General features: G+C 40.8%; 1 protein-coding gene across 1 annotated transcript in view; it reads left to right on the forward strand.

Annotated features, from left to right (window-relative positions):
• Positions 1 to 17,805, forward strand: part of dpy (fibrillin-like protein dumpy) — a 166,973-nt gene that overhangs the window by 75,739 nt on the left and 73,429 nt on the right. Inside the window, exons 24-41 of the mRNA XM_025300206.1 lie at positions 30 to 445; positions 590 to 740; positions 825 to 1,077; positions 1,329 to 1,593; positions 1,677 to 1,873; positions 2,007 to 2,273; positions 2,359 to 2,614; positions 4,628 to 4,822; positions 4,904 to 5,086; positions 5,184 to 5,828; positions 6,118 to 6,319; positions 6,406 to 6,581; positions 8,129 to 8,397; positions 8,695 to 9,097; positions 9,257 to 9,496; positions 9,801 to 9,938; positions 10,903 to 11,688; positions 12,246 to 16,958. Of these exons, the coding sequence (XP_025155991.1) occupies positions 30 to 445; positions 590 to 740; positions 825 to 1,077; positions 1,329 to 1,593; positions 1,677 to 1,873; positions 2,007 to 2,273; positions 2,359 to 2,614; positions 4,628 to 4,822; positions 4,904 to 5,086; positions 5,184 to 5,828; positions 6,118 to 6,319; positions 6,406 to 6,581; positions 8,129 to 8,397; positions 8,695 to 9,097; positions 9,257 to 9,496; positions 9,801 to 9,938; positions 10,903 to 11,688; positions 12,246 to 16,958 (9,755 nt within the window). The remainder of the gene's footprint in view (positions 1 to 29; positions 446 to 589; positions 741 to 824; positions 1,078 to 1,328; positions 1,594 to 1,676; positions 1,874 to 2,006; positions 2,274 to 2,358; positions 2,615 to 4,627; positions 4,823 to 4,903; positions 5,087 to 5,183; positions 5,829 to 6,117; positions 6,320 to 6,405; positions 6,582 to 8,128; positions 8,398 to 8,694; positions 9,098 to 9,256; positions 9,497 to 9,800; positions 9,939 to 10,902; positions 11,689 to 12,245; positions 16,959 to 17,805) is intronic.

A 17,805-nucleotide genomic window follows, 5' to 3' on the forward strand; every position in this document is an offset into this window, starting at 1 on the left:
GAATTGTAAGTTTTTAAATACATCTTTAGATGCAGCCACGGATTTATCGCTGGCCCTGAACACTGCCTGGATATCAACGAGTGCGAAGATCGACCGTGTCATCCAAGTGCGGAATGCATTAATCTTCACGGATCTTATCGATGTACGTGTCCTGTAGGCACTGCGGGCGATCCTATAGGAACGGGTTGCGTGCTACCACATCAATGTACCGCTCCCACTGACTGTCCGGACACGCAGGCCTGCATTAATCACAACTGTTCGGACCCATGTTCCTCCATTGATTGCGGCTTGAACACGATCTGCTCGGTTCTGGATCATGTAGCCAGTTGTCAGTGTCAGCCTGGTTACATCGGTGATACTTCAGGTTGCTTCAAAGTCGAGTGTCTTTCCAATAGCGACTGTCCGACGGATAAATATTGCAACCAAGAGACTAACAAGTGCAGTAGTAAGTTGTGTTATTATTAAGATAGATTCTTAGTTATCATATTGTATGCATTTGATGTATCGATTTTTCTTTAAAGAAACATGAAGCGATTAATCTGAAAATGTTACATCAAGTATTCTAGATGTTGTGTCTTCTGCTTGCCAGGTCCTTGCAATCAAGTGAATTGCGGATACGGCAATTGCGTGGCTCTCGAACATATCAGTGTGTGCAAATGCTATCCTGGCTTCATCCTCGCCGGCGACATCTGCGCAGATGTTAACGAGTGTTTACAGGATCCCTGCCATTCCTCAGCCATGTAAGTGGAACTTGTTTAATTTAGCTTAATGACAACACTTATCAGCGACTTTGGTTTGTAATCAAATACTATTAAAATTTACAGATGCCAAAATACGGAGGGGTCGTTCGCTTGTGTTTGCTCGCATGGTCTGGTGGGAGATCCATTCAAGACTGGTTGCAAACAACCCGGAGACTGCTTTACGGATTCAGACTGCCCGAATTCGGCCGCCTGCATCGATAATAGATGCACAAATCCATGCGACACACCGGGTATTTGTGGCAGAAACGCGGAGTGTCTCGCTCGTGATCACGTTCCGATATGCAGATGCCCCGGACAGACCACAGGAAATCCAGCAGTGAGTGTCAAGTTCTTTTCTAAGATTTCGTACAATTAAAGGAATTCGTACATATTACAGCTCAAAATAATCAACATCAATCCATCCATATAAAAATTAGTCTGTAACATTTTACATGAAAAGATAAATTTGATATTCGTTAGATTTTCTTAATTTAATTCAAACAAGCTGATGTTATCGCTCTCGTAAATCTCATACTATTTTACTAGCCGTTCATCCATTTATCTTATACTTGTGTTTTGGATTTTTAGACGGAATGTATCCACCTGGAATGCAATTATCATAGCGACTGCAGTCAATCGGACGCATGTTTCGACCATAAATGTGTCGACCCATGCTCGGTTTCGAATGTTTGCGGGCACGGAGCCGATTGTTCATCACTCAATCATAGCGCGGTGTGCACTTGTCAGCCTGGCGGTACAGGCGATCCGAATCTCGGATGTACTCCGGTTCAATATTGCAAGAGTGACTCGCAGTGTGCGACTGGATCAGCGTGTAACGGAGGTATCTGCACAGGTAAGTGAAATAAAAATTTGACTTGTTTATTCGTTACGATTATGAATTTTGCAATTTATATCCCGTGCTGTCGTGATTCGCAGCGCTCTGTGGAAGTACGAGAGACTGCATCGGCGATCAACTCTGTATCAATGGCCTCTGCCAGCCTACCTGCCGAAGTAACTCAAGCTGCCCGGAATATCAATACTGCCATAATAACATATGTGTTCAAGAATTACGCTGTATATCAGACAATGATTGTTCATACGATGAGAAGTGCATTAATAATAATATCGGACAGGTAATTTTATTCTTTTTTGTTACTTACAAAATTTCAATATTATTTTTCCGAGCGGAAATATCTATTATTTGTTCTATTGAAGTTGTCCGGGATACGATATTAATATTCTTACGTTTTTCCTTTAATCGATTAGGCGGGATGTCACAAAGCGTGTGACTTAATACTCTGCGGCCGTAACGCCGAATGCAAGGCTGACAATCATGCCGCCACGTGTTCTTGCAAATCCGGTTTCTTCGGAAATGCCAAAGATGACAAGATCGGCTGTCAACCGATCGAATGCGAAGTGAATGACGACTGTACTCAGGAGAAGATCTGCGACTTGCACAGATGTAGAATCGCTTGTCTGGCGCATAATCCCTGCGGCACGAACGCTATTTGCACAACAGAGAAACACGTCCAAGTACCTATTATTTCATCGTTATATCGATTTTCATATTTATCATGTTAGACTCTTTCATCACGATGACGCACACTTTGCGATCTAGGTTTGTACGTGCCAACCTGGATATACAGGAGAACCGACGCGTGCCTGCGAACTGATCGATTACTGTGCGAATGCACCTTGTGCGCCCGGAGCTTTGTGCGAAAATTCACGCGGATACTTCAAATGTCACTGTCAACCCGGCACGGTCGGGGATGCTTACAACAGCGGCTGCCAACCGCCGGTGGAGTGTCTTCAGGATACAGACTGCCCACTCACTGCCAAGTGTGTCAACGTTAATAACGTACCGAAATGTTTCGGTATGTATAATCAATTTACCGATTTTCTCGTACATTATATCCTAATTTATTATATTTCTTTATTTTATGAGGATTTTATGCGAAGAATATTGTTTAATTCTCATCATACAGTGGGGTCAATTTGACCCTTTTTGATATTTATTTGAATGAAACCTTTTTTTCCTGCAATCCGATTAATTTCATCTTTTGGTTTCTGGTTCTATCAAATTACAAAATGTTATCGTTACCTTGTTTAAATTTTACAGGTAAATTCAATTAGCATATTGATTTGCTTGCAATAATCAAATTGACCGTAACATTGAATTTGAGTTTTGAAATGAACGTCCGATGAGGATTAATACAGGGTGTCTTATTTTAAATGAATCAGACAAAAATCTCGAAAAGTATGAAAGATATCAAGAAACATTTCAGACAAAAGTTATGTGGTTTCAAAGGGGACATAAAACAAATATATAATTTTGTTTACAGATAACGCTATTTTCGAGATATTCACTTCATTATTATCATTACTTTTTTTCAATGGGGATCCTAATTTTTTATTATATGATCTTTTTCTACTAGTTAATTTGAACAATTTTTGTCTGAAACATTTTTTTTATTTGCCTAATATTTTTTTAGATATTTAACCTTCTGAGGACCGGCTATTTTTGTCGACTTTTTTATTTTAAGAGCTAGAACTTTTTTGTCAATGTCATTGGATTGAATTGGGGAAAAAACTAACACCGCTATCGCGCCGATATATCGGCTTCCGATCCGGAAAAAAATACCGTCCACATTTTTTTGTTTTTTCACTTTATACCATTAGATATCGTTAGAATTAATGTTTGAAATGATTTTAGGGTGAAATTTGCATAATTTACATATGTAAAAACATTCATATATAATAATTCATGAGGTAGAAATAAGTCAAAATGCGATAAATGTTTTCATATAAATTTATTTAGCAAAAAACGTAGTACAACATCGAAGAAATGAAGGAATTAGGCGAAAAAATATTTATGTTTTCTTATGCTACTTATGCTACATTTAGAAGTTTGTCTGAGTGTGATACACTTCGAAGCACGGAGCAACGTATAGTGGTGGTGCATCGCAATCTGTATAACCAAACAGCGTTGTACCAAACAGCCAATCAAGCGTGACGTCGGTTCCTTTACCTCTCCCTTCACCCACAGTACTCCCCCTATATGTGCCGACATGGTCAACATTTTTGAGACATTTTAAAAGTGAAAACAGCATAAAATTAACTATAACAGTCAAAAGCCGATAAAGTCCTTCGATAAAGGCTTCCGGTCCTCCAAAGGTTAAGGAAAACTTGGTAACTTTTTCAATATTTAACTTATGATATCTCACTAACTATTTGTTGGAAGAAAAAATAATACTAGACTTTTTTACTCTATTTGGTTTCAAGAATATATTGTTACAATAACGCCCTAACTTTGGTTAATTTGATGATTTTAAGATTTCCAAAAGTCGATAAATTAACAAAAATTAATAAAAAACGCTATTCAACAATATATTCTTGAGATCAAATAGAGTAAAAAAGTCTAGTATCACTTTTTCTTCTAACAAATAGCGAGATATCGTAAGTTAAATATTGAAAAACTTACCAAGTTTCCCCTAAATATCTAAAAAAATATTAAGCAAATAAAAAAAATGTTTCAGACAAAAATTGTTCAAATTAATTTGTAGAAAAAAATGATATAAAGAATTGTGGTTTTCATTTAAGAAAAGTAATAATCAGCGAGTAGCTCGAAAATGGCGTTATCTGTAAACGAAATGATATAGTTGTTTTATGTCCCCTTTGAAACCATATAACTTTTATCTGAAACGTTTCTTATTTTCTATCTTTCATATTTTTCGAGATTTTTGTCTGGTTTATTTAAAATGGGTCACCCCATATATTTATGCAATATATATGATATCTTCTTTTATGCGACTTTCAAAAAATAGTTGTTATTCTACTTCACAATATATATTCTAGATTTATATTCTATGTCTCGCTTTTTTGTTTAGATGCTTGTGCACGCATCAAGTGCGGTCCAAACGCGGACTGCATCGCGAGCAATCACGCTGCAAACTGCCAATGCCGTGCCGATTACGAAGGCGATCCTAGCAGTTTGAGCATAGGCTGCCGTCCGAAACCGGTGGTCTGCACGTCACACGTCGATTGTTCGGTCAATACTTATTGTTACGAAGGCATTTGTCGACGTGAGTAGACGTTTATAACATGATTATATGAGATACTTCTGCCGATTTTACATGGCGAATAACGCATACATCATGTTTCAGCATCTTGTCAATCGGACGAGGAGTGCAATTTAACCGACGTTTGCTTGAACGGGCAATGCTTAGACCCGTGCGACGTGCGGGTGTCTTGCGGTATAAACGCTGAATGCAAAGTGCGAAGTCACATCAAACAATGCAGCTGCCCGCCGGGTTTCACCGGTAACTCCGAGGTGGAATGCGTAAGATGTAAGTACACAATCAACTTTCTTATCTAAACATTCTTGTCCCTTAACTCGTCCTTTCGCTCTGTGAGCTCACGAAATTCACTCATTTTTATTCGCAGTACCGGTTTCCTGCCTGGGCAGCAAAGACTGCAGCGACGGTAACACCTGTCGCGACAACGTCTGTCTGCCGATCTGTACCGTCGACAACGAGTGTGCTCTGAACGAAAAATGTATCCGCGGCAATTGTTTGCTGACCTGTCGCTTAGACAATGACTGTTTCCTGGGCCACATCTGCCTGCACAACATGTGCTCGTTCGGCTGTCGTGCCGACGAGGATTGTAATGCGAACGAAGCCTGTCTAGACAACAAGTGCGCGAATCCGTGCGAGGCCACGCCATGTGGGCCGAATGCCAAGTGTACCGTCTTCAATCAGCGTGCCACGTGCTCTTGCCCCATAGGCTTCATCCCGAACCCCACGGCCAAAGTCGCGTGCCTCAGGTCACCTGGCCCGATCTGCCAGGCTAATCGGGATTGCGCCGTAGGCACAGCCTGCATCTCTGGAGTTTGCACGGCTGTCTGCTCGACGAACGCTAACTGCCTGAGCAACGAGAGATGCGACAGCACCGGCATCTGCAAGTCACTCTGCAGACGGGACGAGGATTGCAGAAGCGGTGAGATCTGCGAGGGACTGGTATGCATCGCCGGTTGTCGCGCGGACATCGAGTGTCAGGATAATTACGCGTGTGTCAACAATCAATGCACAGGTGAAATGGCTTGTCGATCTTAGTGTGAACTTCCCTCTCAAACAACAGATTTTTAAAATAAAATTCTTAAAAATTTAAATATGCAGTATAATAAAATGTTTAGTATAATGTAATTTTAGAAAAGTATATCCTGCAATTTTTAGACCTGTCTTAGAAGCTTCTGCTATTTAGGATTTTTAAAAGGAAACACACAGCAGAAATGCGAACGGCAAATTTACGTTTGATTTGCCTACATCAGATTTGTTTTTTATAGGTTTATTATATGTAGTTTGCTTTTTTATCTTTATAGATACGTGCACGTTGCCTGGCGCTTGCGGCGTAAACGCTAAATGTGGAACTATCAATCATCAGAAGGTGTGCACGTGTCCGCGGCCTTTGGTCGGAGATGCTCGTATTGGATGCAAGCAGGCGTTCCTTCCTTGCGCATCAGAACTGGAGTGCTCGCCCGGACAATCGTGTTACGGCAAATCATGTTATTCCACTTGTAGAAGGTGAGGAACGCTTCAACATGTAGATTTATTGCAAAGCTATCACGGTGTTGCACGAATCACGCTAAAATTTATTATATCTTTTCTAGCGACGCAAATTGCCTGAGTGACGAACGGTGTGACGGCGGCATTTGTAAGGCAATATGCAACAGTGACGACCATTGTGTGGCAAACCAGATATGTCACAATCGTATGTGCGATATTGGATGTCGTAGCGATAACACGTGCCCAAGCGAAGAGTCTTGCATCAACAATCACTGCAGAAGTAAGTATGATCGGTTAAAATATTGAGAATATTAAAATATTGAGAGATTGAATTAATTCTTATTTTAAAGTCTTATTTTGCCAATTTCTTTATCTTTATTTTAAAGAAATAGTTAAATTTACATTAATTAAAATATTTCCTGTCGTTAGCTGTGACTTTTTCTCATCTTTCTGGTAACATAGCGATTCCGCGACGATAGAACGATCTGTCTTTCAAAGCAACCCAATCAGACACCCATTTTTGCACATTCTCATAATTATTGAAGTATATATTTATCAAAGTGTTGCATCGATCGGAATAGATGATAATCAGATGGTGCTAGATCTGGAAAGTACACTGGGCGCGGAAAGATTTCTCATTAGAGTTCTAACAACGTTTGTTTAACGATTGAAGCAACACGTGGATGAACATTATTATTGTGCAAAAGAATCATTTTGTGTATATTGCTGGCTATTGCTGACCTTTTTGCATCAATTCATCATTCAATTTGTTCTATTGTTACTAGTATCACTCCCCCATAACTTTCATTTGGTTTTATAAGCTCATAGTACACCACATCTTCCATGTCCCACCAAATATAGAACATTGCTTTATGACCGTGAATGTTCCGTTTTGATGTCAATGTTGATGGTTGTCCTGGATCAACCCATGAATTTTTCACTTTGGATTACCAAAATAAATCCACTTTTCATCTCCAGTTACAATTCGCCACAAAAAATTCCTTTTTTCTGTCTAGCAAGCAAAGACATGGCGATATTCAAACGATTTGAAATGGCACTTCCACTTAATTCATGTGGAATCCATTTGCCTCCCTTTCGAATTTTTCCTATGGCGTATAGTCGTTTAGAAATTAATTTACCGACGTTGAATTGTTCAGCCATTTGTTTTTCCGTTTGAGCGGTGTTTTCATTCAATAATGCTTGCAATTCAGTCTTCGAATTTTTTTGGTTCCAATATGAACCAGTATGTTCTTTGTCACCCGAATCGAAATCATCACTTTTGAATCGTCGAAACAAAAATTTACAGTCGGAATACAATGGAACTTGATTACCTTAAATTGTAACAAGCATTCTATAAGCTTCAGTTGCCGTTTTCTTTTTAAATTAAACAAAAAAAGTAATAAATGTCGAAAATACAATTTTGTATAATCTATTTTAGACGCGTATAAACAATGAAACTATCAGTAACAAAAGCGCGCACACTGTCATATGTCATAGAGAAATGTCAAATCTTTCAGTGTTGCCAGATTTCAACATTCATATTAACCATTAACTTTGTTATTAAAGCTATTTATTGCTAGGAACCAGGACTAATTCAACCTTTTAATACAAAGTAAGAAACAATTAGTATATTTAGAAAACTGAGAAAGAAAGAATTGTTAAATTACAATGTTGGATTCTTGATTCCTGATAAATAATAAATAAAGAAAAATCATAATATATGTCTCATAATTTCCTAGTTTTATTTGATCGATTTCGCTTCCTGTAGATTTTATATCAGATAGCGTTGATGTAACTTTAATCGATGATATCTATTGTTATCTTCAGGTCCATGCGAGGGTGGCAAAGCATGCGGAGAATGCGCCGGCTGTCGGGTGGTCAATCACGTGGCTCAATGCAGCTGTCCGGCCAATTATTACGGCAATGCGTTGATTAATTGCGCGAAGACCATGATTCCTTGCGACGGCTCGTGCGAATGCGACGAGATCGGTTTCTGCACCACTAGTTGTCATCATCAGGATCATTGCTCTTGCGGAGAAGTTTGTCACAACGGAAAATGCCGCATCAAGTGCGATATTAATAACGCGTGTCCAAAGGTAAGTTTTAAAAATAGAATTAATTTTTTGGAACTCATGATGATAATAATATATCGAAATAAATTCAAATGTTCGCATATATATAAATATAATGTCATAATTTTCGATCTCAGAACATAAAGGATCACAATATACTCTCTGATTCTCGAGCCTCTTAATTTTCGAGTTTTATTTAATTAAATTTGCTTCGTGTACGTTTTATCATATCATGAAAGCGATATCAGACAGCGTTTGTGCAGCCTGCAATTACTTAAAATATTTCACTTGATTGATTAAGATGTGTTTGATTTTCCTCAGGGTTACGTGTGCGACGGAGGCTTGTGTCTGATCGGCTGTCGCACCTATTCCGATTGCCCAGCATCGTTGTCGTGTATGAACGGCCAATGTGAGGATCCATGTTCGGCTCATGGATCGCCTTGCGGAATCAACGCGCTTTGCCGTGTCTCTAATCATCGCGCAGTGTGCTTGTGTCCGGAAGGTTATCAGGGTGAACCGAGCCAGGAATGCTACCAATTGGAGTGCCATCACGACGACGATTGCGAGCCAAACAAGCATTGCAGTGAATATGGCGTTTGCACCAACCCGTGCCTACAACACAGCGTTTGTGGCTTCAACGCGCAGTGTCGAGTGATTAACAGGAAGGCGCAGTGCTCTTGTCCACCGGGACACGTCGGCAATCCGAAGATCAACTGTAAGAAAGGTACGTTAACGCTTTAAAGATCTTATTATTAAAGACCTTATCGTTGAACAATTTCTGCTCTTAAGTCAAATACTACGGAATTAAAAATTAAAATATTGAAAATTAGTGAAGTATAAAAATCTATGTAATTTAATACGCATGCACTTTGATCGCTTGCAGGTGGGGACGAATGTCTACGAAGACCTTGTGGTATCAACGCTAAATGCCGAGGCACTGTGAGCGGTTTCGAGTGCACCTGCGACCCGGGATGTCACGGCGACCCGCATCAGGCATGTCTCTGCGACGGCGATCTCTGCAAGGATACACGTTGCGGTGTCAACGCTGCTTGTCGGATTTACAAAAATCAACCGCAATGTTACTGCCCGCCGAGTAATCCATCAGGCGATCCAATGCACGCATGTACGTATTACTCTTTTATATTGAACCTGATGAACCTGAGGTGTGAGCGAACGAGAAAAATGTAGCGGCAAATGCTGATCGCTTGCGAGATAATCGTGAACTATATTAGGCTCAGTCAAACCTGATGTTAAATAAATTTGTTCCCACTTTTTAAAAATTTTGTTTGCTTAATAACATGTTTGTTTAATAAATCTCTATTAAAATTTTATCAAGATCTAGTATTGTGTGACGAAATATGAAGATTAACATTTGTCGCTTATTGTCCCAAATCATTATCGTTATTATTAATAATTTATCGATACAGGCAGCTCAGATAGGGATTTGGGTGACTGTCGAATAAATGGATGCGGGCAGAATGCCGAATGTATTAGAGACGGGGCTATATTCGTCTGTCGGTGTCCACCAGGTACCAGCGGCTCGCCGGATATCGAGTGTACGACAGGTAGGGAAATAGAGCCTACTAACTTTTTAACCGAGCAAATTGATTAATTTTATGTACAGCATTTGTGACTAGCGAGCAATACTGACAATCACAGGAACATGGTCTGTAGAATAACCATGTATATCGTCTAGTAGGACTTAAATAATACATAGATGTATCGTTAATCAAGTGAAATCGTTAACATCGAGAGACAGATGTGATTGGAGCAGTATATCGCCATGACACTGGATTTTTACATATTTACCCAACAGCAAAGTCAACATATTACCTGTACATATATACAATATAGGCATACTGTACATAAATTTGATGAGAGAAGGAGAGAGACAGAAAGCGAGAGAGAGAGAGAGAGAGAGAGAGAGAGAGAGAGAGAGAGAGAGAGAGAGAGAGAGAGAGACGAAGAGAGGATACGTGTCACACATATCTCACACATAACTTCATATGTAGAATGTTTATTTCAGTATCCAATCTGTCTAAGAAGGAAGTATAAATTGAGTAACAAAGAGAGAGACACTCGTTGCCAAATAGTGCCACTTGAATACAAGGAGGTACACATTTACAGTCGACACCATCTCATAATTTAGGATTAATACAGATTGGGAACTGCGAAAGGGACATTCTCATATACCCATGCTTGATATTTGCTGATATTCACGGGTTTATTATTTTCCTTCTTATTTCTGAAATCTGTGGGGGCTTGTGTTGTAAATATCGCTGCTTGCCGTTGTTATTTCTCTGAGAAGATATCTGATGATCTTGAGAAAAAGTGTAAAGTCGTTCTCTATACTTCTTCACAGAGCCTACCCTACTTTCATCATAAATACAAAGCATGTGGTTTATGTTATTTGTGAGAAAGTTTCTTTTCACAGTTCTTATAAATGCTTTTTTCTTTTTTTTTCCTGTCCCACCCACCGACCCACCAACTCTACACCGACTTGAACACCACTACTATCGCGTCCAATAGAGCGCGAATGCACCAGCGACTTAGAGTGCCCCAATGAAAAAGCCTGCATAAATCTACAATGTCTGGACCCGTGCGCGCTACGCGGTGCCTGTGGGATCAATGCTCTGTGCCGAGTGGTTCTGCACAAGCCGCGTTGCTCGTGCCCGCACTGTTATATCGGTATGCCCCACACGGCCTGCCATCCAGATTCCAAATGCGACACGCTCAATCCCCAACCTACGCCGAGCATCGGTTGTTCCTCCGACCACGACTGTCCGGAGAGTCTCTCCTGCCACTCTCAGACAGGCGAGTGCCGCGACCCGTGTTTAAGCTCTCGGTATAACTGCGAGGTCAACAAGAGGTGTCAGGTGCGAAGTCACAAGCCTATGTGCGTTTGCAAATACGGCTTCGTAGTGAACGAAGTCGGGGAATTGACTTGCGCTCCCGACACGCTCACCTGTTCGAGGGACTTTGATTGCCCCTCGAATGCAGCGTGCGTCAACGGCAAATGTCAGAATCCCTGTAACGTACGTAACAAAAGACCGTGCCCGGCCGATAAGTCCTGCGATGTCCTGGACCACCGTCCCGTGTGCATTTGCACTAAAAACTGCAATCCTTCCCTCTCCATTTGCCTGCGAGACAGTGGCTGCTCTCCAGACTTGGCGTGCCGCAACTATCGCTGCGTGGACCCATGCAGAAACTCTACCTGTCCGGCTGATGCCCCCTGTTACGTGGAGGAGCACAAGCCTATCTGCAAGTTCTGTCCCCCCGGCTTTGTGCCAGATACTAAATACGGATGCATGAAAGGTAAACACCATTTCTCAGAACACTATCTGAGTCTTGTCATTTCTCATAGCCACGTCTTTACATTGCCTGGCCTTACACGAGACATACGATTGCTATTTTCAGGTTTCCGATCGTCCAGACAGCAGAATATTCGTCCTAACACGTGTACACGAATTTATCGAGATCATTTCTTCGTGAATCGTTCTTCTACTCGCGATGAATATCAATCGGAATACTGCCTTTAACGACAATTAGATGCGTGTATTCTTGTTCTGTTGTCTGAACGCGTATATTTCAGGTTCCAAATTACAGATACAAATATCTCCCACGCCCTAAACTCCCGCTCTACTCTGCCAGTTTCCTGACTACTGAATGATTTTTCCGTTACATCTGTCTCTGTAAAGACTTAATAATGTTTCTTATAATCGGCTTAGCTATTGCGCAAGCATGCTTACTATTATTAATTCGTAGTAATTGATATAAAACTGTATTATCTGTAGCATAGCCTAATCAGAGTCGCTTCCTGATTTCAGTTTTGACACTTTATCAGTTATTATGTTTACATTGTATCTTCGCAGCAGTTCTTCACCCCATGCCCAAGCCAACTTGCGAGTCCGATGATGACTGCAGCGACGTAGAAGCTTGTGTCAATAGCTCTTGCGTTGATCCTTGTATCAACGGGTGTCAGCTGACAGTTCAATGTCGAGTCAAAGCGCACAGGCCTATTTGCGGTTGCGATCTTAATGACGAAAGTTGCTTAACTAATGGCACGACGACGTTGCATTCTACCGATTCAGATCAAACTTTCGCGACTACCACATTACGGACCACAGCAAACACCGGTACTTTGTCGTCCATGTCGACTATTCCTACCAAAGAGATATCGACCGTTGCGTATATTGAGGAAAGTACAGTTCCTCTGACCGAAGTTACTATAATTTTGTTGGACAATGTTACTACTGAGATGATACACAAGTCGGACACGACAATCGCGTCGACTGAGATTGTGACCGAGTCTTCGAGTGCTACAACGACTGTACGTTCAATATCGAGCGCAACCGAGGTCAATGTGTCAAACGGTACATCGACTCTAACGACGGACATTGATTTGGACAATGTTACGTCCAATCGTCTTACCACTCCAACATTTGAAGATAATAGCACTCTCGGAAATTGGACAGAATATACAACGAGTACATCTACGCTCGAAATCTATGTTACAACAGCTTCTGTTGCTCCAACTATGTACAGTGAAGAAACTATTAAGGAAAATGTATCTTCCTCTACTGCAATTGCTATAACAGAGAGCGAATTAGGATTTGGACGTAGAGAAAATGCCACGATTACCGAAATATCCGAAACAACCACCGCTTCGGTCATCGGCATCATCACTTCTCCGACTACGTTCAAATCTACTGAAATCACTACTGAAGACGTTATCGATACCACGATTTCACATGAAATTCCCGAAACGACGATAGTTTCAAAGTCGACGGGTGTGAGCGAAGTTCCTGAGAACATAACTATAGTTCCTTCCACAGAAGTTCCTGCTAGAAAGGTTGAAGAGACCACAATGGTGGCAACGACTACACAACAGTATTCTACAGAATCTAGTGAATTAACAGTAAAACCCTTAGAGGAAACTACCAAGTCACATATAGAAAGCACCACTCATACAACGACAATATCCTTCATGCAAGACAATCACACAGTATCTTCTCCGAGTACCTTACAGCATGCCGAAACTTCCACGATATACATCGAACACGACACTGCCAAAGAGACTCAAGAATTTAGCACTGCCGAAACTGCACTGCCACACACGACTGAGTCGTATATGAAAGATACCACTGCACTATCGCTAATTACCTTAAAAACTCCGACGAATGAGTCGGTCACCGATAACACGAGCACTCCTCACGAAGGCATTGCTGTTTCTACCATGAAATCCTTTATTACTGAACAGTACACCACACTACGTCATACGACAGAAGAATACTCGACAGAACAAATCGGTACGTCGGAACAGCCTACAGAACGATATACCACCACGAAGCAATATACTACGTCCGGACAATCCACAGAGGAAACTTCCACCACGGAACTTTATAGCACATCTAGATATCCTACAGAAGGATATTCTACTACAGAACAAAGTTTCACCTCAGAACACTACACAACAGCTAAACAGCCTGCAGAAGAGATCTCGACTGCAGAAGGATATACTACCACGAAACAATATACTACATCCGAACAATCCACAGAGAAAACTTCCAGTACGGAATCTTACAGCACATCTGGATATTCTACAGAAGAATATTCTACTACAGAACAGAGTTTTACTTCAGAACAGTACACAACAGCTAAACAGCCTGCAGAAGAGATCTCGACTGCAGAAGGATATATTACCACGAAGCAACATACTACATCCGAACAATCCACAGAGAAAACTTTCACTACGGAATCTTACAGCACATCTGGATATTCTACAGAAGGATATTCTACTACAGAACAGAGTTTGACTTCAGAACAGTACACAACAGCTAAACAGCCTGTAGAAGAGATCTCGACTACAGAAGGATATACTACCATGAAGCAATATACTACATCCGAACAATCCACAGAGAAAACTTCCAGTACGGAATCTTATAGCACATCTGGATATCCTACATCTGGATATCCTACAGAAAGATATTCTACTACAGAACAGAGTTTTACTTCAGAACAATATACAACAGCTAAACAGCCTACAGAAGAGATATCGACTGCAGAAGGATATACCAGCACGAAGCAATACACTACATCCGAACAATCCACAGAGAAAATTTCCATTACGGAACCTTACAGCACGTCTGGATATCCTACAGAAAGATATTCTACTACAGAACAGAGTTTTACTTCAGAACAGTATACAACAGCTAAACAGCCTACAGAAGAGATTTCGACTGCAGAAGGATATACTACCACGAAGCAATATACTACATCCGAACAATCTACAGAGAAAACTTTCACTACGGAATCTTACAGCATATCTGGATATCCTACAGAAGGATATTCTACTACAGAACAGAGTTTTACTTCAGAACAGTACACAACAGCTAAACAACCTACAGAAGAGATCTCGACTACAGAAGGATATACTACCATGAAGCAATATACTACATCCGAACAATCCACAGAGAAAACTTCCAGTACGGAATCTTATAGCACATCTGGATATCCTACATCTGGATATCCTACAGAAAGATATTCTACTACAGAACAGAGTTTTACTTCAGAACAATATACAACAGCTAAACAGCCTACAGAAGAGATATCGACTGCAGAAGGATATACCAGCACGAAGCAATACACTACATCCGAACAATCCACAGAGAAAATTTCCATTACGGAACCTTACAGCACGTCTGGATATCCTACAGAAAGATATTCTACTACAGAACAGAGTTTTACTTCAGAACAGTATACAACAGCTAAACAGCCTACAGAAGAGATTTCGACTGCAGAAGGATATACTACCACGAAGCAATATACTACATCCGAACAATCTACAGAGAAAACTTTCACTACGGAATCTTACAGCATATCTGGATATCCTACAGAAGGATATTCTACTACAGAACAGAGTTTTACTTCAGAACAGTACACAACAGCTAAACAACCTACAGAAGAGATCTCGACTGCAGAAGGATATACCAGCACGAAGCAATACACTACATCCGAACAATCCACAGAGAAAATTTCCATTACGAAACCTTACAGCACGTCTGGATATCCTACAGAAAGATATTCTACTACAGAACAGAGTTTTACTTCAGAACAGTATACAACAGCTAAACAGCCTACAGAAGAGATCTCGACTGCAGAAGGATATACTACCACGAAGCAATATACTACATCCGAACAATCCACAGAGAAAACTTCCAGTACGGAATCTTATAGCACATCTGGATATCCTACAGAAGGATATTCTACTACGGAACAGAATTTCACCTCAGAACGGTATACAACAGCTAAACAGCCTACAGAAGAGATTTCGACTGTAGAAGGATATACCACTACGAAGCAGTACACTACATCCGAACAATCCACAGAGAAAATTTCCATTACTGAACCTTACAGCACGTCTGGATATCCTACAGAAAGATATTCTACTACAGAACAGAGTTTTACTTCAGAACAATATACAACAGCTAAACAGCCTACAGAAGAGACTTCGATTATAGAAGGACACAGTACTCCTGAATATCCCACATCAGGATATTTTACAACAGAACAGTTCAGTACATCGCAACAGCCTGCAGAACAGTATACTACTTCGGAACAATACACTACAGCTGGACAACGAATATTCACTGCAGAATATCCTAGTACAACCGAATATTCTATAAAAGAGCATTCAACAACGGAACAGTTCAGTACATCAGGGCAATATACCACGCCTGAACAGCTTACAGAACAAGCCTCGAGTACACAACAATATGTAACCTCTCAATACTCGACAGAAGAGCCTTTTATAACAGAACAGTTCAATACATCACAACAGCCTACAGAACAGTACACTACGACTGGACAAATCTTTACTACAGTATATCAGAGCACTGAGTATCCTACAAAAGAGTACTCTACTACTACGAAAAAACTTAGCACGTCAGAGCAGCCCACAGAACGATACACTACACCTGAAGAGCACATTTCGACTACAGAACAATATAGCATTCCGAAATATTCTACGGAATATTCTACAACAGAACAGCCTACTGAGCAATACATTACCTCAAAATCGCACACTACCACTGAACAATTCCGGGAACAGAGCTCTACTACGATATCTTCCAGTACATATGAGTATCCCACAAAGGAATACTCTACCACAGAACAGCCTACCACGTCCACACGGTTGCCCTTCACTACGATACAGCATAGTATAATTGAATATTTCACAGAAGACCATTCCACCGTAATAGGACAACTTGCTACAACCGAACAATCTACAGAACGATATACGACGACTCCTCGAAGTATTTCAACAGAGTATTCTACGACAGAACAATATTCCACAGAACAATCCACCATATCTGTACAGGTTACCCGGAATAAAACAGATATGGTCTGTGATATAGATAGCGACTGTACCGAATGCGAGGCTTGCATCAATCGTTTGTGTCGCAATCCCTGCCAAACTGGTAACCCCTGTCCAGAGAGCGTAATATGCGACGTTACAAATCACCGGCCTATGTGCTTAGACTCGAGTATCAAGCAGAGTACGTCTAATTGTAGCATACTCCCAGGTAAAGATCTCTCTCGTCGGGAGTTTCGTATAATTGTCGTGTATCATTTCATGTTGCCGATTTGTTCTCCACAAGCTTTCTCCAGCGTGGAAACTGGTAATCATCCTGTATCCAGATGAAAATTGGAAGCAACCAATTCTGGAGAGTGTGAAGCATTGCTTGACGAGCAATCAGTTATACTACAGAACCGCTCGTTCATTTTTCGAATGTTGTATCGAAGCCACGACACACGAAAATACCGATATCGATATCACTTGGGGACAATTCACAAATTGAACACTTGTTTGTCTCTATCTTGGTGACCATACCGGATACTATCGTCAGACAGTTAAATATCGACTTCCCAAATGCAGACAAAGGACTGTTGCATTAGCGCTCTTCGCATGATGTAAATTAACGCCTGTGCATGAACTTCTCTCAGAGCTTCTGAATGTCTAACACACTTAGGATTGCAATTTCTCATAGTTGTCCACTCGCGAGGGAAATTATCTTTCGTGTAGGGCCTTCGACGGCATCGTACACGATGACGTCGTAGTCGCGGGGAGACTCTTGGCACACATAGAATCCGTAACGAAATTAAGCGATACGACGAACGATAATTTCGCTCGCCCGGTAGATGCACATCAATGTCTCTTACTTAGTTGCTAGGCTTGACACATGTAACACAAATGTCACTATATGTCTTACGAATTAAAGGAAAGTGTACGTCATCCTCGTTCGTGTTCATATTATTTATGTATCGCACTGGCCGCTGTGATAGACCTAAGCGAAGTTACCACATTGTTGTAAAGTGTATATTGTTGTTTCTTTAAGCCGCCGTTCTCTTCATAAAGCATACCGAGGCGGC

Source organism: Harpegnathos saltator, unplaced genomic scaffold (assembly GCF_003227715.2).
Source record: "Harpegnathos saltator strain DR-91 unplaced genomic scaffold, Hsal_v8.6 scaffold333, whole genome shotgun sequence".
NCBI lineage: Eukaryota > Metazoa > Arthropoda > Insecta > Hymenoptera > Formicidae > Harpegnathos > Harpegnathos saltator.